The 25046-nt window shown below is 32.8% G+C and overlaps 1 protein-coding gene across 1 annotated transcript in view; it reads right to left on the bottom strand.

The window, feature by feature from the left end:
• Window positions 1-11731: 11731 nt before the first annotated feature.
• The window catches only part of ADGRL3 (adhesion G protein-coupled receptor L3), a 579390-nt gene continuing 566075 nt past the window's right edge, over window positions 11732-25046 (bottom strand). The window contains exons 24-25 of the mRNA XM_052642093.1: window positions 18962-19090; window positions 11732-12531 (exon numbers count right to left, since the gene is read on the bottom strand). Of these exons, the coding sequence (XP_052498053.1) occupies window positions 11732-12531; window positions 18962-19090 (929 nt within the window). The remainder of the gene's footprint in view (window positions 12532-18961; window positions 19091-25046) is intronic.

Here is a 25046-nt window from a genome sequence, read left to right as displayed (position 1 = left end):
AAACTATATCACATGTGAGGTAGACATATTGTCATAGAAAGGGTAAACCAGGAAAACATTTTAAAAATAACATAGCATAAAATGTGCTTATCAGGAAACCCTGACTCAAGAATTAGCTCCAGCATGAATCTTATGACATTGAACACTTCCATGTCCTCTGTAGTCCTCAGTTTACTTATCTGTGAAGTAAAAGGATGGAACTAAATGATATCAAGAGTTGTCTCAGGTCTGCAATTCTGTGAATTTACCCTGTACACTGGGGACACAAATGGCTTAAAGTGATGAGCAAAGAAGTCCAGAGAGATGGATGAAAATGACCTAGAAAAAAAATTTTGGTTGAGGACTAAATCAAAATTGGGTCTGGGAATATTGAAAGGAAAGGAAGGGAAATGAAAGGATTGACTGATGAGTAAGTCTTTAGACTGAGTGGGAGAACATGCTGTTGATAAGAAACATCAGATAAGGCAGAAATGACATTTGTGAAACACAGACCTAAGAGGGGAAAATGAGTAAGGCTAAGAGTAAAGATAACAGAGAGACCGAGAATGAAGTTGATAAGGAGGAAAATATTAAAGAGAAAAGAGATCTCATATTTCTATGAGAATAGATAGAATATAGCCTGAGTATGAGGGAGACCAGACAGGCATGTGATAAGATGGAAGTAAGGACTAGATAGAAGAGAGGAGAGCTTAGGTATAGCTTTGTGAAAATAATGGGAATGGAAATTTTCTAAACATAGCTCAATAAGTAATATAAAGGAAACATGAGAAAGAGGTAGAATGAATTATTACAAATAATTTTTCTGCTCCCCTTTTAAAATATTTTCTATCATTGCATAACTGAAATAGCTGTCCTTCTAAATATGTATCAGATATTTGTATTAACAACTTGTATATAAGAGATGAAAAGTGAAATTGAAAGTGTTAGTTGCTCAGTCATGTCTGACTCTTTGCAACCCATGGACTAGAGCCCACCAGACTCTCTCTATATACTATATGTTTATATAAATATGTAAATTGCACGAGTTAATTTATTACCCCTGTGGTTTTTTTTTTCCCCCTTACTATAGCAGACGTAAAAAGTTCATTATGGGATTCCTTCTTACTAATCTTAGATGCAGCTTTCAAAAGGTATGTTCCAAGCAGACATTAACATTTGATCAGTTGTCACTAGAGTAAAAACTATTTGACATCCTATCATTTTATCCATGAAAGTTATGTGTTAAGTATGTTAGTAATTTAGATGTAGTAATTCTATGTATTATTGCTAACCATTGAAGGAGAATACTAGTGGCTGTGAGAACCCAACATAACAGGTTATTTCTAATGAATGGTTGCTGATTTTTCTCTTACCTTCCATGCGGTCCTCCATGCTATTCCTGATTAGAGAAACATTTAGGAATCAATGTTAGTTGTTTACTAGAACTTAAAATAAAAATGTGAATTGGATGACCAACAGGTAAATATTAGCTGGGCATTATATTGAAGAAACTTCATTTACTGTTATGCATTGTTAATAATAAAAAAGTATATCCTTCATCATTTTACAAGCAACTCATTTTTACAGTGAGTAGATTTTTGAATAGCTGGATTTGTAAATAGCTGTGCAAAATACCAGGTACATATATGGTTTGGTAGTAGTTAAACTTCCAGGGAAAACTTCAAGATACTTTTGTTCCATGCAGTTAATTCCTGGTATTTATCTTTGAATTCTGCATGATCTAAAGCTAATAACTCACTTCTCTGTATATGATAATATTCATGGACTGGAAAATGGTGATAGAAACCCAGATATTCTGAACAAGAGTTTTTCATCTATGAATTAAATAATGAAAAATATACTTCGTAATCCAGTTGATTTATATTTGAACAATATATAAATTATCTTCATAAATTGAGAGAAAAACCATTTAGATGATTAATCACACTCACCTGAGGATAAGAAATTCTTTGTAATTTTCTGTATATCATTTCTGCTTTAAAGAGAAATTTTATAATATTTTGAGCATATTTAAACATTTTATTAATGTTAATACTTACCAATATTTATTAAACTGTGGGCTCTGGGGATTAATTTATACTTGTTCACCACCCAGAGATTCAGATTTAATTGCTATGGAATGAGGTGTGTGTTTGTTTGTTTTCTTTTCTTTTCCTAATATACTCTAGGTCATTCTCATTGATGACAGGGCTGAGAAATACTGAGCTAACTATTTCATTGACCTTTATAATAACATATGAAAATAGCAAGATAAGCTTAATCATCCTCTTCAAAATAAGATAATGAAATGTAGCACAATTATTGTGTTTCATAGGGATTTGAATTAGTCTCTCTTTGTAAATGAGAAACATGATTGTTGAGTAAAAACTCTTTGTCTCCAGTGTCTGTTGCCAAATGGATATTTGATGTTAGAAAATAAGAAGGTATATTAAAATAAAGGGATTCTGTGATTAGGCAGAATTCTTAAGGTGTCATTCATCTTAATTGTTCTTTCTCCACCTGCAGAATGGGACCAGACATTTAGGGCCAATACTTTTGTAACATTATTTTATAATGAGTTATAAAACCAATTAATATTGAAGGAACCACACCTACGGCATTTCATTGATGTAAAATACTCAGGGAAAATAAAAAATGCAGTTGTAACAAACATATTTTGGGCAGTGTTTTACCAACTGAGTTCCATAGGTTAATAGTTTTAAATTGTTGCTCTTCAGATTCCTTGAGGATTTTAGGGCCAAATAAGTTTAGGAAACAACACAATACTCCTCTTTTACTTTGCAGTACATTCTCTGAAATCTTATAATAAAAAGTTACGTTACCTTGTTTAGCCTGACATCTCCCCAAAACATTTAAACTCAAAGACATTTTTTTTTCATCAAATGAAACTTGCTGAAAAACAGCACACACATAAGAGTTTATTTTGTATGAAAAATCTGTTTTAAGAGGTTTTTTGTTTTTTGAGAATTTCATGTGTGTCAAGTACATCCCATACAAATTAGGTATTGCATTTACTTTAGAGATGAGATGCTCTATTCTTAGAAAAGTAATTTTTCAGGCATACAGTCAGTGGCACTTCTCTATTTCTGCCAACTGCTTAGTAAAATGGAGTTTGCATAAAGTTTGAGCTCTTTAAAAAGCAGGTGTAACATTTTTCTTAAAGTTTCCTTGAATATCTGTTTCCACTCCTTTATTTAAATAAGAAGTGAAAGTAAAAGTGTTAGTCACTCAGTCATGTCTAACTCTGTGACCCAGTGGACTGTAGACCACCAGGCTCCTCTATCCATGGAACTGTCCAGGCAAGAACACTGGAGTGGGTTGTCATTTCCTTCTCTAGGGGATCTTCCCGACCCAGGGATCCAACTCAGGTCTCGTGCATTGCAGGCAGATTCTTCACCGTCTGAGCCACCTCTTTTCAACTAATCATTTAGTTGATGAGATTAATACAATAGACTTTAGACCCCCCAAAATCTATTTTTTTGAACCAAAAAAGAGATTTTGGTTCAAAATTCATTAGTTCTATGACTCTGAGGTCTGAATTTCAATTTCCTTTGTGTGAAAAAATCCATTTCACCATATGATTGGAAAAATCAAATGAGGCAGTGTAAAGTGTCAGGTACACACTAGTCACTCAAGAGTTCCTGATTTCTGTTTCCTTTTCAAAGTATTTTTTTTTTTTAATGAAAATGTATTTTCAATATTACAAAGTAGAGGCATCCAAATTACATTTCCTCTAGCTGAAATTTTTACTGATGCTAAGAGTTAGTAAACCAAATAATCAGAATCCCTGACAGTACAGAATGATGATTATATAAAGTCTACCTTTGCGATCTACAACATTTACTATTTATCATGCCTTTTATTCAAAAGAAGAATAGTGGTGGCTCAGATGGTAAAGAATCTGCCTGCAATACAGAAGACCCAGGTTCAGTTCCGGGGTTGGGAGAATTCCCTGGAGAAGGGAATGGCTACCCACCCCAGTATTCTCACCTGGAGCCTTTCATGGTGGGCTACTGTCCATGGGGTCGCAAAGAGTCTGACACAACTGAGCAACTAACACCTTCACTTTCACAGAGAACCTAATTCTCCCTTGGGCCAAAGTTTCATTAGTGACTAATTCTCCTACTTGCCAGTTTGAGAGGAGGAAAAAGAAATTGATCAGGCAGCAGATACAGGACTGCATTTGATTATATCACATCATTGGCAAACTTTAAGGGCAAACAATAAGTTCTAAATTTAATTTTCTGTTTTCTTGGAAATAACGAATCAATTCATAGACACCTCAGATGGCAGCAGTTTTCTGAAAACATAAACAAAATAGTTTATTGCTTTATTTTCAGCTTGTCAGAGGAGATTGAAGGGGTGGGGATAGTAAAGGTCCATGTTTCAATTATTATCCTGCAGTTGAAATACTGTTCCCAAACCAAAGTTTGGGTATTACCATATAATAACAGTGACTACATCACTTATTGTTTACTGATATTTTTTATTGAGGTTTGTAGCTTATGATTTTACATGTGATTGTACAGAAGATTTAAGGGGGAAAAAAGTTGGAAACGTACAAGGGAAAAAAATCCAATAGATTGAAATCTGGTAGGTGTATATGATAATTTTAATGTCATGTGTAAACATATGAGAATGTAGAGACCAAAGCCTGCAATAGCTATATTCTAGTTTCTAAAAAAGTGATTTTTCTTATCAATGAGAAATGGTTCATTAGTTGTTAGTTTTTAAAATAAACTATCAATTTTCAAAAGATGTATTTTGAATTAGACTTAATGCTTGGCAAGTGGGAAAACAGTATGAAAAAACTTTTCTAATTATCCTTCCATTTTCCAATATATTCACAGAAGCCATTACGGGAAATCAAGTTGACCCTCTCTACAATTCTTGACTTTGTAGTTCATAGGCAAAGATCAGTGTTAGAATATACAAATAAGACTTGTTTATAAATGAACACATTCTGATTGTCCACAGCTGCTTCAAGACGTATCATCTTATATTACTTAGGAAAGGAAATCTCTATTTTCAAATGAGGCATGAAAACCAATTTTAAATGTTTTTTCTTAATATCTTGATTCATGATGTCATTCAAAACATAAGACATGGTGACAAGTTGAAATTCAAGGCATTAAAAAATGTACTAGAGGACAAGACAGTGGTCAGCGTAAGAAGACATTCTGTTTAGTCACTGTATCCTGAGTTCCATCCCCAAAGACCTCTACCTACTACTAAAGAGTTGCTGTTATTTTGCCATTTTTTTTGAGGTCAACCAATGTATTTCGTTTTGAATCTCGCTCTATTTTACCTGCTCCACTTTTAGAAGAATCAGAGGAATTCTTAACATTTAAAAGCCAATTTAGGTATGGATTTTAAACCTATTTTCTTGCCAATATATTGTGAAATTCTGCACTCGGGCCATTGAGACAAACTTAACTCCTTTAAAATTTAAAATTATCCAATATTGGGCTAACTGTAAACTTCAATAACCTTTCCCTCAGACCACAAAATGGAACATTTTCCTTTTAAAATTATTCATTCTGAATGACAATGTTTATCTAAATAAGATCCTTAGAAGGCATTACTTTCTTCTTCTTTCAAGCTCTTTCCCTTGGCATTTTAGAATGAAAGAAGCACTGAGAACTTTTAGACATACTTGGATTATGGAGTACTTTGATAACACATCATGTGTACAACTGTTTGCAGAATTTTATGAATTGACTACAATAACTGAAGAGAGAGAAGGACTTGAGAGTACTATTTTCAGCATTGTAATTATTTGTATTATTCAGTCTCAAAGTTTAATCATATATATATTTATAATGAATTTATTGCTTGGTTATGAATTGTTTTGCACAATGTACATAATTCCAATTAATGTTAATTTAATGTTTATTAGAAAGATTCATAATAAAGCTCTAAAAGGTACAAGGCTACTAGTAGCATTAACTATGTTGACATACAATAGAGTAAGCAGACTACAGAGTGAATGTGAATTGAGGCAAAAATACTTCTATTTAAGAGACATTTATAAAATATTCATGTTTCCTTGAGACAAGACTAAACAAGAAATATCTAAAGAGGGTTAAAAGTGTTTAGTGTTTTCTGTGGTAAAAATTATAATATGGTAAACCTAAATTTGATTTTTTTCAATACATCAATAACATTTGGTACAGTGTTTAAGATTTTTATCACTCTAAGTAGTTTTATTATTTTTTCCTGGATAACTTTTCTCTGTATCTCTAATTTAGTTCTAGTTACCTCACCATGAATTCAACTTGGTTCTGCTCTTCTGTTCATATTGTGGTTGAAAACACTTTATTACCTCAACAGAGGCTTGTTTCCTTATATAGTCTTCTATGACTTCTTCACATAAATCAGAGTTCTCCTTTCACATGCCTTCTTAAAAATCATAGTTTGTATTTACCATTGAAATACTCTAAGGGGATATGAGTTTAGAAAGATTTGTGTGATGTCCTATTAAGAGACAGAAATATTGAAATCAACACATTTGAATGATAACTTAAAGATCCTAGATATTAAAGAATTGCTGGCTTTTAACTTCTTAAGAATAGGGAATGGCAATAACTTTATTTCAAATGAGAAGATGCAAAACCATAACAACTACCTGTTTCATTGCAAAAATCACAAAGTTTGCAATAATGTAAACAAGCTATTTCCTCAGCAAACAGGAAGTAAAATAAATGGCATATGGAAGTATGTGTACAGATGAAAGTTGACTGATTTCCTTTTTAAAGCAAAAAGGAAGTAATCAAGTTAATTAGCAAATAGGAAAATTTCTCTTATGGCTTAAGCAGTAAAGAAGAAGCTATCGACACTTGAACTTATTTTAGTCTGGAAATGAAAATTTAGATATTTGTCAATATTCTTCAGATGATTATATATGGACCTTTTTACTACTGATTACAAAATTGAATATATGGTTGGGATCCATCAAATCTGTTTTACAAGCTCAAAGATGATTCTCATGTAGAATTCATTTGCACAAAATTGCTTCCATAAGCTATTTTGCAATGTTGCTGCTTTACTTTTGTGCTTCCATGTTTCTAATTTATGTGTAGAAATCTAACATAAGACATATTTAAAGTATTACTTAGAAATGCATAATAATTACTTATACGGTGAGCTATAATTAGGAATTGCTAAACATGAGCTAATTAATTCTTAATATCTTGATACTATTATTATAGTACATTAGGGAGATCATATATATTGCTATTTTATCTAAAATATATATTTGTTAAAGAAGAAAGGACATTCTTGTCAGTATTTTCAGTTACTCAAAATCAAATCAAATTAGGATTTGGGTTCTTTTTTTTTCTTTCTAAAGTTTTCTCTCTCTAAATATGAACTGATTACATACTAGTTCTACAGTGTTTTTTGAAAAAAGCCATAAGCAGTTGCACTTTGGTACAGTATTGATGGACAACTTCTAAAAAAATGAGTTATTCTTTCATTAATAGGAGGTGATAATTTTGAAGTTGATCTTTAGACAACCTAGAAGAAATATTTTCCTCTCCTTTTTGGTCTCCACAACCGAGCAAAAAGTTAGTTTTGAAGTTTTTAATGTCATTTTTTAAAGCAGGCAAATTACAATGGATTTGAACAGGTTTGAGGGAAAAAGCTGCAGATATTGCCTGACTTTAAGTTTATGGGTTCTTAAATAATTCATTTATAATATACGTTTTTCCATTATTATGAAAACTTTTGTTATACCAACTGTTAATATTTAAAATTTTAAATATGAAATCTTAAAAACCTTTCCTCATAATGTCAACATTTTTAGACTAATGGTAACTTAAAAATACAAATCATAACTACATTTTAATTTCAGTCATTATAAATTTGTATTACAGGAGGTAAAGGGGTGTCCTTTACCTGCATTTAATTACTACATTATATTGACTATTTTTAACCCAAAGATAATTTTTCATGCCAGTTATTTTTTGCCATTATGCATATTTTAGCATAACAATTTATTATTTAACTATACTATTGTTAATTTCAATAGAGTGAAAACAAAAGATGCCCAAAAACGTAATTGGAATTCCCACCTATTTCTCCTCACAAAATTTATATTTCTCCATAAATATTATCAATTAGGAACATGGGCTTTGCAACAATCCAACATTTTCTAAATCAACTAGACATGAGGTTTGTAAGCTAATGTCCTATTAAAGTATCATGTGAAACAGACCTCAAAAAGGAAACAAAATTGTAAAATGTTACAAAAATGTTATTTTACTTGGAAATAATAACTTGTTTCACTGACATAACTTTTACTTCCAGCTCTCCAAATAATGTGCAATGTAGTATAGTATGTTTGGTGAAAATTTTTTTTGATGGAAAATCAGATAATTACACCAAAATATGCAAATAAGAGGGTGATGAATGTCACAAAAGTACTGAAAATATAGGGTCAGCCAAATATGATTAAGAAAATTTTAAAGTTATTATCAATTGCCACACATGAAAATGCATGTGAAAGAAGATTCAAATTCAGGAATTCAACCCTTGCTAGTGTAAAGAGGACTAGAGGAATATATGATAGACATACACAAATTTCTATTGAAATGTATACATAATTAACTCTTTCATCCACTATTTTGTCTTCACTATAGTCACATTCAATCTGGGGGAATAATCTCTTCTTGTGAAAGTCTTTGGGATCTTAAGTCTCTCTGAAAGCACACCAATTATGATGAATGCAAGTTCAAAAATCTGACCCTTTCATCTTGACATAAGCGCTTGGTGGTTACCAACAGGACTGAATGGCTTTCCATATCAGTCTATGTATTCAAGTGATCTCCTTCAACTTGGACTATGTAGAGCTGGGAGATTATCAGCTTCAAATTTCCATATAATGAAACACAAAAAATAATGGTCAGGGAGGTAGCAATAGCAGAAAATCAGAATTGGCATCATCAGCAAGCTGAATTGAGGTAGTTTCCCCATTATTCTGTGAAACTAGCGTCTTATTGATGGAGCTGTTTTCATATAGATTACTGTTGGATTGGCAAAACTAGCGTAAGTACTCATAAATCCACAGACTACATTCGTGTTTCTGAAGTTACCGTAAGCATATCTAAAAGGGATTCTTTCATTATCAAATGTATTCTATGTACCAGATAGACTAACCACCTTTTAGAAGCTAATATTGCCATATGTGGTAATTGAAAACCTAATTACTCATAAAGCTTGTGGTTCTCCTGTAACTTAGAGACAATGTGTAGACTTAAAAAATATTTATGTCAAGTGACTAAAAGGAATGATGCATAAGATATTTTGAGGTGCTATTAATTTAAGGTTATGATATACTCTGGCCCAGTACAGAATTTTTTCTTTTGTTTTATATTAAAACTGTATACATAGATTACTGGCTACTCTCTAAACTACTCTTTCTAATCTTAATTCAAGAAATTAACTTATAGGTGGGTGATGTTTAAATTTTTTGACAAAATAAAGAAAAAAATCACCAAGAAATCATATAATACAATTAGAAATTATAATTTGGCAAATTCATTCTAACTTTGCCCTAGGAGGGTCCCCATACTTGCACACTGCTGGTAAAGATTCTTCAGTAATTGGAGATCTAGAAAGTTTCTTTGAAAGGACTTTTTCCCTCTCATTTTATCTATACATAGAAAAACAACCAAAAAAATAGCATAAAAATGTCTCATGTTTACAAAATAGGTATTCTCTTTGCCATTATTCTTGTATTTTTAGCCAATGGAATGAATTTAAATATTCAACATCAAAATGAAGAATATAAGGGAGGAAAAAATATGATCCTTCTTTTCCAAATACTTTAAATCTCTGATTGAAGCTGACTTTTATAATAAGCCATGTGACTGAAGCTGGCTTATAAATTAGCACATAGTAATCTATATATTAACCTGCTTGAAAGTAAGTTATGCATCTTATTTCAGCCAACATAAAAATGCCCATCTCATTTTTCTCTCATACTTTGTCTGCAAAAACTAATTTTGTGCTTAGTTTATTCACCTAGGCAGACTGATTTCTTTAGCATGGCTCATTTGGACCACAGAGGATTAGCAGAATTTATATACTGAGAACAGAAGGAAAGAAAGGTGAGAAAAATGAAAAGAATAATTAATCATATAGTACATACATCAATACGATATCTTCTAAATCTCAATCAGTTGTTTATTGGTTGGCAAACAAGTTTCACTTTTACAACAAGTATTAGTAATGAGGTCATCCAACTTTGAGACCATACAAAATGGATCGTAAACTTAAAAAAAAATTATATGTGCTGCTAATTTACCTCTTATATTCCTACATTACTTAAAATCCTGTCAAATAAATAATTTTCCTGTTAATAAACAGAAGAGTTTTCTTTTTTAAATCACTTCAAAATAACTTGACCTTTTGATTCTTACTACAATTGAGTGAATTTCCTTTAAAAATTGGTAGTGCAGGTGCCCACTTGGGGAACAGACTGAGTATTCAGCACTCTCACACCTATGGGATACCGTTTTTCACATGCAGAAGCCCCACTAGTTCTACTGACATCTCTTGACTTCTAGAATCATAGCTACTGTCTTAGTGATGAACTGCTTGCCGAATATGCTTTGCATTACAACAGATGTGCACTGTAAACATAAAAGTTCTTCCTGCTCTAACTTGCAAAAATGCTCTTGGAAATATTCTGACTGAATAAAGATATATAGTGAGGGAAGGAAGTCTAATTTTATTTATTTTATTTTTTTGTAAAAAATAATTTGTTTGCATTACTAGAAAATGATTCTTATAAAGTGATAGCTTCATTTATTTATTTATTTATTTATTTTTTGCCAGGTGAAATTTTAAAGAAAAAAGGAACGAAAGAAAGGAAAGAAAAGAAAGAAATGAAGAAAGAAAGGAAAGAAGAAAGGAAGGAAACTTTGCTCTTACTGGTAGACAAACTTGCAAGACCAGCACGAAAGAAAAAGAAAATTTCTTTTTTTTTCCACTACATTAACAGGACTCAAATTCTGGAGGAACAGAAAGCAGACTACATGTGCAATGCTAGTATCTGTACATTACATAGAAATTGTTCAGTTTTTTTCTGCCATTAGTTTATCATCAGTTAATACAGCAAATCATAAAATATGCATTTAGCATATAATTCTAGAATTCTCCTCCATTTCATTATCGATTTTGTTGTTTGATTTTGTATACCACAGCTATTCCCACTGTGGTGAATTCAGGTTGTGAGTGACTAAAAACCACTATGTGATACAGTTTGCTTTGCTTTTATGTTTGTGCAGCACTCCAGTCTAGATGCAGCATTGTTACTAACTTCAAACAAGTGTTCTGGCCTTTGAAAAAATCAGGTCCTTGTAATTATAGTAACAGAGCATCAGAGATGTTAGAACAAACACAACATAATTCAACAAGGCCACAATGAGTGCCATTTTCTTCAAATCTCGTTCATTAACATAATGAAGTCTCCATCTTGGGTGTGGGGGGTGAAGGGCAAGAAAGGAGAGGGCACAGGGGAATTTCAGCAGTTATCTTTCTCCCCTGGGCTGACCTAAAAATCCCAGTTTAAAAAAAAAAAAAAAAAGGAGTCTGAGAGTTTGTGTTTGTCGTTCAAGAACAGCATAAAGATTTAAAAGTACACACATTATTACCACTGCGTATATCAACTCAGCACAGTCTATCAGGTGTTAGCAGTCTTGTTGGCTTAAATTTCTGTCATCTTCTATAGGCTAGTGACCAAATGAGCTGGTCCTTTTGAACTTCCCTCTGGAGGGGTCCCATCTTTGTTTGGAGGAACTATAAACCCATCACTGCTACCGCGACCTAGCTGGTAGTAGGTGTGCAGCTGATGGACGTGGTTTCTGGAGCCGAGGTTTGGCATGCTTTTGTAGTAAACATCTTCAGCATCACCACATTTGGCCGGTGGGGGTTCGGTCTGGGTGCTGGTGGTAACACTCTCTGCAGTGGGCACACCAGCCAGCGCTGGCATGCTGGTGTAGAGAGAGTCCCTGTGGGGTGACTGGAGATCTTCTGTGTGCTCGTTGGTTAGCAAAGGGAAAAAGCTCTCACTGTGGTCTTGGGGGATCCGCCTTCTGGTGTAATGATGTAGCTGATGGTTCTCTGTGGAGTAGACTCTTGGGGGCAGCAAAGGAGCATCTGATTCCTCATGAATCAATTCCAGGCCCAGACTTTCCTCATGGTTAAAGGAGGTGGCGTCATCCAGGACAATGGCATCATCTTCACTCCCACTGCCCAGGTTGTTCACCAGCTTGTTCATCAGATTCCTGTTCTGTTCGCTGGAGCGCTCATGGTTATTCAGGTAAGATGGGATATAGTTGGAAGTGAGTTCCTTCAGAATCTTTTTCTCTAGGGCGGTCTCATTATGGTTATAGCCACGGTCTATGATTTGCACACAGTTGCTCAGGTATTCGCCACTGGCAATGCTGTAACTATTGCCATGGTTACCATTCAGTGGTAGAGTATCCATGACACTTGTATCCCTGGCATTGTTCAGAAGCCCCTCTGAAAAAGATCACAAAACATTATGACATTCATGTCCAATTGGCGATAGAACACATACACAGAGACACAAAAGCAAAAACACCCGACTATGAAATATGTATAAATTGGTAGCAATTTTAATTAAGTATAAAATGTTCAGAAATAAAAAAGTACTATTAAATCTATATGTACATATCTATATAATATATATACATATACTTGGACAATTGATAGAAATCTTATAAATAGAAAATAAGTATTTACAGTAAATCTCTAAAAGAATTTTAAAACTATAAATTTGCACAAAACACTATAAAGTTCGATACAAACATTGCCTGACACTATTTGAAACATATTTGGTTATAACTTAGGAAAAAAACACAAAATTTTCTGTAGTCATTCACAGCTTTCAATTTATACACACCAAAGTCAATCAATAATTCATTACCTTTTAAATTTATGTGTTGCCTTAACATTGAAATAGTTATAGAATTAACATAATTCATGGTGTGGTACTTTGAATATACTAATCAAAGTAGAAGATTCAAGCACTGTCTAATAATTTGGTATGTAATTTTGTAAAACTGAGAAATCTCTATATAAAAACCACAAAAGGATTATGTTAAATTGTCAGAATGATATAGTTATGAAATAATGCCTAGGTAAATAAATGGCACATCAAAATAATTTGCAAATGGGAACTTTCAAAACAGAAATATTTTTATTTACTTTCCAATTTTTTTTCTGTTATAAGCACTTTGGTTACTATTATATATCCATTAGTAATTGTTAAGGTCATTAGATAATTTTACAAAAAAATGTATAAAACATGGGGATCTAATTCCTAAAAACATAGTGTCAGTATTTAAGGTTCCATTTCATAATGAGTGATGACTTTGTGTGCATATTAAACTTTGGGTTTAAAAGAGATTAAACATCTTATTCTGGGAAGAAACAGCTGCAGTGATATAAATCTGACCATATGCTTCTTCAAGGTTTTTGCATTTTCTTGAATGAACAAGAATCCAAGAATCAATAATAATTACATAAATTATTTCAAATGCAACCACAAAATAAAATAAAACACAAACATTTAACCAATACTGCTAAATAAGGGTACTTCTTTATAGAACAATTGTTTTTAAGAATTTCATTAAACTTCTCAATACATCATTAACTTGTGAAAATATAGCATTCATTCTATATCTGTGATGCAGTTATGTTTACCAAAAGTGAGCTAGTTCATTTAATAAAGTGTTACAAATATATCAATTTTTATATGGACTTCTGATGCATACTCTGTATTCAAGTAACACAGTTTTCAAAAATAACAATGCACTGAATACATTAAAAAAGCAGCCATCACAGACATAGGGTGAAGCGATTTATTTTCATGTTATAAGATATCTTTGAGACAAATCCACAATGTTAAGAAAAAATAAAAGTAAATGTTTTTTAAAGGGCCATATGTGATGGGTGATTGCTGCTGCAGAGGCTGCTATGGTATGCTTGATGGTTATGGTTGAGCAACTGATGCATTGAAACGTGTTTATTATTTCTGTTGTCAATGCATTAGGTACGGGTTGAAAACAGCCATACTAAAAGAAGGTGGACACATTGTATATGACATGTATTTGTATGATGGAATGTAGTAATGAAAATTAAAAGTTTATGACTTACTTAGCAAAAATAAATGCTTAATTTAAAAACAATTTAACTCACACAAACATTACATGAGACTTAACAACTATGTTACGTGACACAATAAAAGAATCAGACAACAAAAGCGTCTAATCTCTGTTAACATATATTTATATAAGTTGATTTATAGGTTCTTTAGTTTTTAAATTGTGAGATGAACTGTTTTTAATAACTACATCATCTATATGTGATGCAATAAAAGTGAACTAAAAAAAATTACATTTGATATGCAATGTTTAGCTTTACTCCCATACTTGTCTCTCTGTAGGGCTCTAAACGACAGCATGGAGAAAAGGAAAGAAAAAACAACAAGTAAGCTTACAGCGACAGTAGAAGAAACATGAGTAAAAAGCAAATTGATGATATGCAGAAAAAAGAGTCAAAGGAAATAATTCCACTGCCCCAAAATTCATGAGTCTGTGTTACATGGCTTATCATAATTAAAAATACTGAAATGTTAGAAAATAAGAAACCCCCATAACACATGCTAATAAAATGAGTAGTAAGCATTTAGTCAGTTTGTAAATTTCAAACAAATACACATTTATTTTAAAGTTAAAATTATCACATCAACCAAAAAGAGTAAAATCCTGAGGGCAGGCCATGACTTTTTCCGCAACTTTAATTCAATATTACATATATATTTGTGTGTATGTGTTAGAACATATTTGCTTCTAAGGAATGTCACTTTAAGTTTTTTTAAGTTAGAGTATAAGTAAATTCTTTAGTTTGTATAGCAAGAAAAGAAAAACACTTTTCTTAGTTTTTCTGTTTGTTTTCTTATGTATCTTCTCATGTACAAAGGTTATTTTTTCCCCACTGTACCTATACAAATACTTTCTATCATTTGTAAATAATACTGATCAATACTGTCATTTCTGGAGCTCATATTCAAAAGTTGTATAACTATGGAGAAAGAAAAATGTTAAATCCAACCATTATTCTGTATCATGAAAATGTGAAGGGAAAAAATACCAGCAATCAATATCAAGTTTTCCTCTGGATTGTTGCATAATCATATGCAAGCAAATATTTTAAAAGTTAATACTTTAAAAACAACTATAAAAACATTATTTTAAAAAATTCTCATATTTTAATCCAGTCAAAAAACTGCTCTTGCTGATTTTCTTTATAAGAGGATTAAATCATCACAAAATAAAACCCAGCCAAGTCACTGGGCTAGATAATTTCAAGAGATGCAGACTTGTTACAATTTAACTACTGCTTTAGAGGTACTGTTTTTGTACTTTAAAAGTTGATTTGCTTCTCAGCAAAAGACCAACAATATTTCAAAGTGCAGAGAAAATTTCTTTTAAAGAAGAAGAATTTGAATAAAAAGCCAAATTAGTATAGCAACAGATGTAAATTGCTTGTAGGCTCATTATGGCCCCTTCTGTAAACGATAACATTTTAGAAGTGGAAAGCACAGGAGAGGTAACTGAAGTTCAGCTCCTGCTTTGCAAGATGAGGAAGCTGCAGCCAAGAGAGACTGAGCCTTATCTAACACCCCTCTGCTAACAGTGGCAGAACTGGGATCAGAAAGGGAATCTTGATTGACTTCATGCACTACTCTCCTCTACCTCTTTCTCTTCACATCCTGCCTTAGACTTTGAGAGCTGTAACAGAATATTTAATTATATACTTTATACTGTAACCTTGTATTCATGACCACTATAATGTATTCTTCATGTATCCCATCCTAAAGATATGTCTTTCTTTGAAGTTTTAGAATTGAATCAAGTCACCTTAAAATGTAAATTAACTTGTAAAAGCATGACTTCTCTATATATTACATTTTGTTGGCAGGTTAATCTATAATAAGATTTATCTAACAAAAACTGAACTATCCAATATTGATAGGAAGATAATGGTCCAGAAATACTATGCATGAATTTTTAAATATTTCCACAAAGAGAATCTGAATCCAATCTAACAAAAGTGTATTATTCATTTTTGTTCCTAAGTCTATATGCATCAGGAACAATATAATATATCTTTACATATTTTAAATAAAGGCATCAAAAACAAAAATGGATACTTTAAATCCAAATGCTTCTTTGCTTGGATGGCATTGGTATAACAGAATTAAAGGACCAACAGAACAGAACCAAGTCGTAATTCAACACAAACCACTCCAGTACATACCGAGCCACCTATATTTCATGTAAGATTTCACCTTGCCAGTAAGAATATAAGTGCATTCATCTGAAAGCATAAGATTAGTAGCAATATGATAGTCACCAAGTTTTATTTTTGGTCAGTGGTAAAACATCATTTTAAGCACTACCATAGTTTCTTAACATCTTAAAAAATACTAAAACATAAAGTAGTTGAACAATTCCATTTTTGATTCTGAAAACCAATAATAAAATTATTTATTTCTGTTTTTAAGAAAAGTCAGCCGAATGTAATTTACTGGCATAAACAACAAATCCATTGAGAAGTAACATTTGTGTATTTATTGATAATCTTAATAGCAATATTCAGTAATAGGCTTGACAGGAATAAAACTTTGGATTTATATGGTATTATTTTAAATTTTGTCATGAAAAATTCACGTTGAAAGTGTTTATATAATAGTGTTCCATCCTTAGAAAAATCTAATTTAGAATGCCAGTAATAAAGTAAGACAAGAAGGCAAATACTGAATTAGGGAAAACATAGATTAATGATTGTAACTTTTTCATTATGTATGACACTAGAAATTATATCTGAATAGTCAGAAGAGCTAAACAAAATGTGTTCTAAATATATTACTTATTTTAAACCAATTTCCAACAATTTTTCGTGTAAGGTGAATAATGTAGAATAGATAAAATTTGCAAATATGGTGTAAATCTTCATTTAGTATCACTGAAAACTTAATATGTCTGCATACTTTAAAATGCTTCTAACGACACGGTTATCTGTCATTTAGACTAATGAAAATAAAGAAAAGCCCCAGACAAGCCTCTGTAAAGTCTGCAGAATTGTTCTGCCAAACCACATTTGTTGCATTGTGTAATATACATATCACTGAGTGTTACAACGAAATAAGGATATTGGCAAACGCTAAATGATATAAAGGGGGATAACCACGAAGAAACTTTCTTCTATTGATAGCACTAAGGCTGCTTTACTAGAATAAAAAGGTGACTAAAAGAAGCCAGATTAACTACTTTCAAGTATTTACAGGATGCCACAGACAGCAGAAAAATGGTTTGCTCGTCTTTGTTCGAGAAGGCAAAGCTAAGCATCCAGAAGCAAAATTTCGGCTTGGTGGAAAGAAAAATATTTATATCAAATGGAACATTTCAACAATTGAATATTTAAGATCCTGAGCTAGGAAGGGCGTCATTAGAGGAAATACTTAAGCACAGGCTGACAGAATGTCCATAGTATAGCAAAGAGGATTCAGTGTGTTCTCTCCCTTCTTTTAATGTCTATGATTCTTAGGTGTAAATCTTAAGTAACTGGATACAATTAACAGTTTGCTTAATTATTTTTCCTACTGACAAACAACTTGACTATATTCCTGAAGTCACTTCTGAATTATTGGCTTTGAAATTATTGAAATCATTTATAATCACTTTTTGTATCTAACAAGGTGTCACCTAGGAAACTCAGATGATTTGAGAGAGATACCCAAAGACCATGTTGCAACAAACACACTTTTTTTTTGGAATAAACATTCACACCAAGTTTTCACATTCCTGCCAGTAATATTTTACCCCTGAGAAGGAAACACACACAGACACACGGATTCCCAAAAAAGGATAATAGACATTTTACTCAAGATTGCCTAGGAAAGTTAAAATATATCTCATTTATCACGTCCAGCTTGAAGGAACTACTGAAGTCTCTTTGTTATAGTGAGTTATTTTCAAATATAAATAGTTGGATCACTGACTAAAATTTTTCTTTTACAAAACTTTTACTTGAGTAATTTTTTCTGTGGTCACTTTACTACTTATGATATGAATATTTTTAATTTCTTGTGCCCTCAATATATTTTTATCTTAAAAAAGGTAGTGTCACATACAAATGCTTAGATTGTAAGTGGTTTTAAAGAGACTTATGCTTATCTGAGATATAATTTAAAGTTGGAGGATATACAGAGGAGCCATATCCAAAACCCTTGCTGTTAACATGCAGTCACAGTAGAAAAAGCATTTCACAGCCTTCCTGAGTCAGTGCATATAGGCAATATTAAGACAGGGTAGAACTTGATCTGTTCAGTTCACTGTTCTTTCCTCCATAGCTTATTTCAGTGTTTTCCATGAAGTTGATCTAAGTGCTTTCATTAGTACTGATATTTGTGCCTAGAGTGTGCTTCACGGTAGGAGAGAGTAAGATTACTTTCTTGATCTTATAGCATTAAGATTACTGAATCAAGTCTTCTTTATCTTACTTACCTTAGGCAAATAGCTCATTTCTCAAAGTGAATACATAGGTATTTAGTACGGAAATCAATCAACAACAAGAAAAGTACTGACAAACCACAAAACATTTTATAACATTACAGAGAACAAACACATATTGGTGAATCAAGCATTTGTTTATCAGAAGGAAAAAAATCCATTTCTTACTAAGGAAAACCTAAGGAAAATGGAAAATAAAAGTACCAAGAAGAGTGAAAGGTGAAGAGTCTGTGTGTCTGCTTCCAAAAGAAAGAAAAGGCAGGAGGAAGGAAAGAAAAATAGAATGTGGCCATAAAAGCTACATAAAATGGGACTTTCACTTGAAAAAATTAAGATAAACTCCAGCACACCTTGTGCGTTGTACATGCTGACAGAAGGGTTGTTACAGACCGCCGGTTCCCCAAGCAATGTATTATAGGGATTGTTAGTACCATGCGGACGAAGCAGAGCATTGCTTATAAGATGATTAGCCATGGCTCCTGGAGCAGCCCCATAGAAAGACAGAGAAAAAAAAAAAAAAAAAAGGTCAATCAGGCAAATGTGTTTGAAAAAAAGAAAAGAAACATTTAGAATGATAACAGTTGATATAGTCCTGATTACAGGCAGGCAGCTAGTCAGACTCAAAAATATATGCCACTAAAGCACACATGTTTCCAACAACGCACATATCTGAGTCAATGGGAAAGAAAGAAGATGATTTATAATGTTAAGCCACATTTAGGGTGTTCTCTTTCCCAGAGTGTAAGCAAGAATATATTCCCATGCTTGCTAAAAATGAAAGATTTTTTTAAAAAGCAAAATATAGTCTTCCATATAAATGAAACACAAAACACAAAAGCTTAAAGAAAGTTTAAAACACAGAAAGAAAAGCTAAAATTAAAACATTCATTCAATCACAGAAACCACTGGGTTGTTTCCAATGAAAATAATAAAAGGCGACATTTATGATAAAACACTCATTTGGAGAGCAGTTGTGGACACAACAGAAGATTTTGACATTACTTACAATTCTATGAAGAAGACTTACTCAAATTGAAATAAAATAAAATGCAATCATACTTGTTAGTTCACCATAGTAAGCATTAGGTGAACTTTCATATCTGATAAAATGATCATAAGGATATTATTTATACATCTAATTACATTTTCCATTTTCCAACTGGTGGGTTTTGGCATAGCAAAGTAAGAAAGTTAAACTCTTTCATTTCTTTATGAATAGAAGTACTTAGTCTCTACCAAACTGTCAGCATGCATTACAACTTCCCATCTTTCATAACAATTTAACCAAAAAGTCAAAAACTTTAGAAGACAGTTTTCTTAAATAGAATTAGGCCATATATGAAAATCATAGATTTATATGCATTTATGTTAGATGATAAAGGAAAATACAAACTGTATAAGGGTAGGGTGAAAGCACTGCATATTAATTTAAATATATATATATTAGAAAATGAAAATATAATAAATAGAACAGGAGAAAATATTTGCAAGCCAATTTACAAATGTTTGCAGTCCAACAAAGGACTAGTATCTGGGATATCTGGGACTTTGGAGAACTCCAAAAAGTCAACAGTAATAAACAACCAACAACAAACAAAACCAAAAACAATTCAATTAGAAAATGGACCAAAGGTATAAACAGATGTGTCATGGAAAAGAGTACACAGGAGGCAAACAAGTTCATAGTGAGAAAAGGAGAAAGAATGCTTTAGGAAAATGAACAGGTTAAAACCATAATGAGATATCACTATACACTTAAAAATGGTGATGACATCAAATGTTGGCATGGATAAAGAGAAATGAGATCACTCATACTTTGTTGATGGAAGTATACAGTAGTACAGCTATTCTGAAAAGTAGTTTAGACTTTCTTATAAAACTAAATGTACAATACTGTAAAGTAACTAGCCTCCAATTAAAATAATTAATTAAAAAAAACCCTAAATGTACAATTACCATACCACCCAGCTACTGTACTATTGGACATTTATCCCAGAGAACTGGAAATTCATGCTGGCACTAAAACCTACAGATTCTTGGCAGCTTTATTCTTAATAGTCCATAATGGGAAAGTGTCCAGATGTCCTTCATCTGGTGAGTGGTTAAATGATCTGTGGCACATCCATACCATGGAATACTACTCAGAAATAAAGCTGAACAACTATCAGTACACATAATGACCTGGATGAATTGCTAGAGAATTATACTGGGTAAAAGAGACAATTCAAAAGATTTACATTGAATGATTCCATCAATATGCATATGATATTCTAGAAATGACAAAATTATAGAAACGCAGAACAGATTAGTGGCTTCCAGGGTTGAAAAATACAAGTGGGAAGGAGGTGGGCATGGTCATAAAGGGGCAACGTGAGGCATCCTTGATGGAATGACTCTGTATCTTGACTCTGGTGGTGGATAAACAAACCTACTCATGGGGTCGCAAAGAGTCGGACACAACTGAACGACTTTCACTCGCTCACTTACTCACTTGTTCTTATGATAGAATTACAGGGAACTAAATACACACACACACACACACACACACACACAAATACAATTAAATACAAGTAAAACTGAAAAAATCTGAGCAAAATTGGTGGGAAGTTTCAATGTCAATATGCTGGCTATGACACTGTAGTATACTTTTACAAGATATTATTGAGGGAAACTGGGAAAAAGGTACATGACCTCTGTAGTATTTCATTACAACTGCAAGTGAATCTACAACTGTCTCAAAATAAAAAGTAATCTATACTGAATGCATAAAATAGGAACATTCAGTTGCTCATAGAAATGTTAAAAAAGTGAAAAGGGAAAACTTTCCATGGCAGTTTTCATTTTTTTAAATCATACTGTTATACAGTAAATTACCAGTCAAATATTTTAACCTCAAAATTGGGAAAGTGACCTCTTGATTTAAAGGACAATAAACATTGTCTTGGGTTTCCCTGGTGACTCAGACAGTAAAGAATCCTCCTGCAATGTGGGAGATCTGGGTTCGATCTCTGAGTTGGGAAGATACCCTGAGAAAGGCTACTCACTCCAATATTCTGGCCTGAGGAATTTCATGGCCAGACAAAGCTTGTCTGATCTGTGGAACTGAAAGATTTCAGTTATATTAGGAAATAAGCCATATGTTTACATCCTATACATTCTGCAAACAACTAGCACACAATTTTTCACTTACTATATGCTTGATGAATATTTGTTAAACTTGTATTTCATATACATCTACATGTCTTTACACAGTGAGATGACAGATCTTCAGCTTATTATAAAATGGGTACATCAGGATATTATTTTTCATTGATGAATTAAATACATGGTATATTAGTAAGGAAAGCTAAAATGAGTTGGCTATAGTGGTCTTTCAGATAAGAAACTGAATATTGATTAATCTTAAACACGGATATTGCACAAATTTAAGATAAACTGATTGAGACAGGATTTGATTTGCCCAACATTTTCTATAAACAAACTACCTGTATATTGTATTTATGTAATATTTATTATTGCAACCTTTTCTCAAATAAAAAAGGTTAGTCTTCTAATACAAGTAATTGTTTTCTAAAGTTACTATAAATGAAAATTTAAATAAAAAATGAAAGGTGTAAGAACTTAAAATGAACTAGGGTAAAACAAAAATATGAAATTATTCAAACTCTTTATATTTTCTCAAGGATCAAATAAGGGTAAGATTGTTATCGCTGGGATTTACATGTGCATTTCTATGTATTTCCCTTCATTCCTACACATTATTTAAAGTAATAGGAAAACAAACAGTAGGCTGGGAAGATGGCCTGTCACTTTTTTTCCTTACTTCACATAGCTTATAAAAGAAAATACCCCTTTTTTTCCTATGCCGATGTAAAAGATAATCTGCTTAAAAGTTACCATCAGAAGAAAACTAATTATGAATGGCAAAGAATGTGAACTAGATTCATCGTGGTGATCATTTCATAATATATACAAGAAGTTAATTATGCCATACACTGAAAACTAATATGTCAATTTACCTGAACTTAAAAACTAATAAATAATAAAAATACAATTTAAAAAAGATAACCTAGAGAACAAGTAAACAATTGAGTTGGAAAGAATCAAGCATAAGCAGGAAGCAGGTGACTCAAATTTTGGTTTCTGTTTAGAATTTGGCTTTCAAAAAAGCTAATAATAAGAGAACAAAAAGTGGAATTCCATAATGGAATTCTAATGAAACTATCAAAATCTGTACAGATAACCCATCTGGTTCTAGCTTTCCTAGCATAAAGTTCCTGATCTGTTTTTCTTAGGGGTTTCCTAATCTTTAAATAAAGCACTTTCATCAGTGAAATCTACTAATGTAGGAAGACTGAATTTTAAAGTTTTCTTATTTATCATCAATTCCTGCTAAGTTAGAAAAGGCCAGCAATAATAGCAGCAATGGATTGGCATACAGCTGTATTATGATACAGTGTTGCTGAAATGGTAGACTATCCATCTCTACCACAAGAGTTTGGTAGGCTGTTTCAAGTCTGAGGGCAAGGAAGAATCAGCTACTAAATTACAGCCCTAATGAGTGACATTATTGGAGATCCACCTGCTGTTGAATCTAAAGCCAGATTAAAACTTTAAAAAAAATTAAACTTAAAACTAAAATCAGCTTTCTCTTTATCGTTGGTGTTAAGGACCTTTCTTCCTGATAGAAAAAGAATCGCTATTTACATTGTTGGCTTTTTTACTATCATTCATTTTTATACCTCATGCACCATTTAAATCTAATATAATTAGTGTCACTGAAACTGACTTTAGTTCTGAAACCGAAGAGTTATAAGAAGTATGGCTTCAGTTGTAGGAACTACAGAGCAGGATGTGCCCTTTGGTGATCAATGTTTTGCAAAGACTATAAAGTTTTGGATAAGCTCTATGAGTTTGCTAGTTTGAAATTTTGAGGGTGATATCTGAATAACTCAACAATTATGCTTCACTGGATTCATCTTGTGTAAGAAGTTAATACCTTTCCATGGACACTCTTAGCTGTTGTAATCTCAAGAGGCCATGTTTCCTGTTGGTGTGGCAAACAAGTGCAATTTTCCTAGAAAGTGATGCCAAACAAGTGCAATTTTCCTAGAAAGTGATGCCTATCTTTGGGCTTCCCTGGTGGCTCTGTGGTAAAGAATCTGCCTGCAATGAGGTTCAGTCCCTAGGTTGTGAAGGTCTCCTGGAGAAGCAAATGGCAACCCACTTCAGTATTCTTGCCTGGAGAATCCCATGGACAGAGGATCTGGAGGGCTACAGTCCCTGGGGTCACAAAGACTGAGCGAGTAACACTTTTACTTTCACAGTACCCACTCAAATTTAGGCATTTAAGTTATACTTATGAAAGATAGCACTGGCTGTACTAAAAAACTCTGCTTGTTGCTAATGCCCAATCTTTTATCTAAACACCTGCACAGAATCTACTTGCCTTCATCTTTTACGTGCACAGTTATGCCTATGTCTTTTCTCTGCATTGCATTGCATTTCATTTCTCTTTTGCCCAAGTCTTTTCTGTTTGCTTCTGGCTGCTTTTCCAATTTAACTGGGTCACTTTGAATTCTGATACTGTTTTCCAAGGTTCTGTCCATCCTGTCTTTTCCCTTTCCCTCCAAATAACTTTTGATTTGTAAACTTCCCTTCTAATAACTGTGAAATTGCTGAAGACTTCCAAGAAGATCAGTGTTTACAAACCATCTGTCACTAATTTGCCACTAAAAAGTTAAGCCTACTGGTTAGTCAGTTTGAAGATAGAAATAAATTGATGGTGGGAGGTGGAGAGGAAGATAGTTATAACACTATGTATGGAAAAATCCTGTTCATGTGCTAATGTCACTGTAATGTAAACCCCAGAAAACAGAGAATATATAGGGTTTTTTTTTCCACTGCTCTGTATCTCATGTCTAGTATAGTCCTTAAGAGCTCAATAAATATTTCCTTAATTAAAGAAAAAATATATGTGAAACCCATGATATTGTAAAATATAAAAACTAAAACAAGTCAATTTTTTCAACTATAAGTAGTTTTATACTTTGAGTAAACTTTAAGAGTGTCATTTGTATAATTCCTACTGTGATTTCAGTTCAGTCACTCAGTCCTGTCCGACTCTTTGCGACCCTATGAACTGCAAGCATGCCAGGACTCCCTGTCCATCACCAACTCCGGGAGTTTACTCAAACTCATGTCCATTGAGTCGGTGATGCCGTCCAACCATCTCATCCTTTGTCATCCCCTTCTCCTCCTGCCTTCAATCTTTCCCAACATCAGGGTCTTTTCAAATGAGTCAGCTCTTCACATCAGGTGGGCAAAATATTGGAGTTTCAGCTTCAACATCAGTCCTTCCAATGAACACCCAGGACTGATCTCCTTTAGGATGGACTGGTTGGATCTCCTTGCAGTCCAAGGGACTCTGAAGAG

This window comes from Budorcas taxicolor, chromosome 6 (genome assembly GCF_023091745.1).
Source record: "Budorcas taxicolor isolate Tak-1 chromosome 6, Takin1.1, whole genome shotgun sequence".
Taxonomy (NCBI): Eukaryota; Metazoa; Chordata; class Mammalia; order Artiodactyla; family Bovidae; genus Budorcas; species Budorcas taxicolor.
The sequence above is the reverse complement of the archived record's forward strand: the minus strand, read 5'-3'. Positions and strand labels throughout refer to the sequence as shown.